We start from the raw sequence: 473 nt of genomic DNA on the forward strand, positions 1-473 counted from the left end.
CCTCCTCCTCAGCCCCTCCCTCGCCCCTCCCCCCCCCTGCGGCCTCCGCAGCGTCCGGGTGGGGGTGGGCGATTTGGGTCTGGGGTACCCCTCCCCCGAGACCCTGGTGCTGCGCTACTGCGGGGGGGGCTGCCCCGCGCCCCCCACCCTGCACGCGCTGGCGCTGCGGGCGGTCTTTGGGGAGGGGTCTCCGGAAGGGGAGGGGTCGCCGGGGGTGAATTTGGGGAGGGGGCTCGGGCCCTGCTGCCGCCCCACGCGCTACGAGGACGCCGCGTTCCTGGACTCGGCCATGAGGTGGCGGCGGCTGCCGGGGCTGAGCGCGGGGGCGTGCGCGTGCCTGGGCTGAGACCCCTCCCCTAATTAACCCTGGGGCCCGAGACCCCTCCCCTAATTAACCCCGAGAGCCCTGAACCCCCCTGAGCCTGAAAATCCCACCCTGAGACCCCTCCCCAGTGACTCCTGCCGGGGCTGAG

General features: G+C 73.8%; 1 protein-coding gene across 1 annotated transcript; it reads left to right on the plus strand.

The window, feature by feature from the left end:
* Positions 1 to 19: 19 nt before the first annotated feature.
* PSPN (persephin) lies at positions 20 to 424 on the plus strand (the record flags this gene model as incomplete). The annotated part of the gene is made up of 1 exon (XM_041420235.1): positions 20 to 424. A coding segment is annotated over one exon (327 nt), but the record flags the coding sequence as incomplete, so codon positions are not given.
* Between the last annotated feature and the right edge of the window lie 49 nt (positions 425 to 473).

This window comes from Onychostruthus taczanowskii, unplaced genomic scaffold (assembly GCF_017590055.1).
Source record: "Onychostruthus taczanowskii isolate IOZ18803 unplaced genomic scaffold, ASM1759005v1 scaffold6364, whole genome shotgun sequence".
NCBI lineage: Eukaryota > Metazoa > Chordata > Aves > Passeriformes > Passeridae > Onychostruthus > Onychostruthus taczanowskii.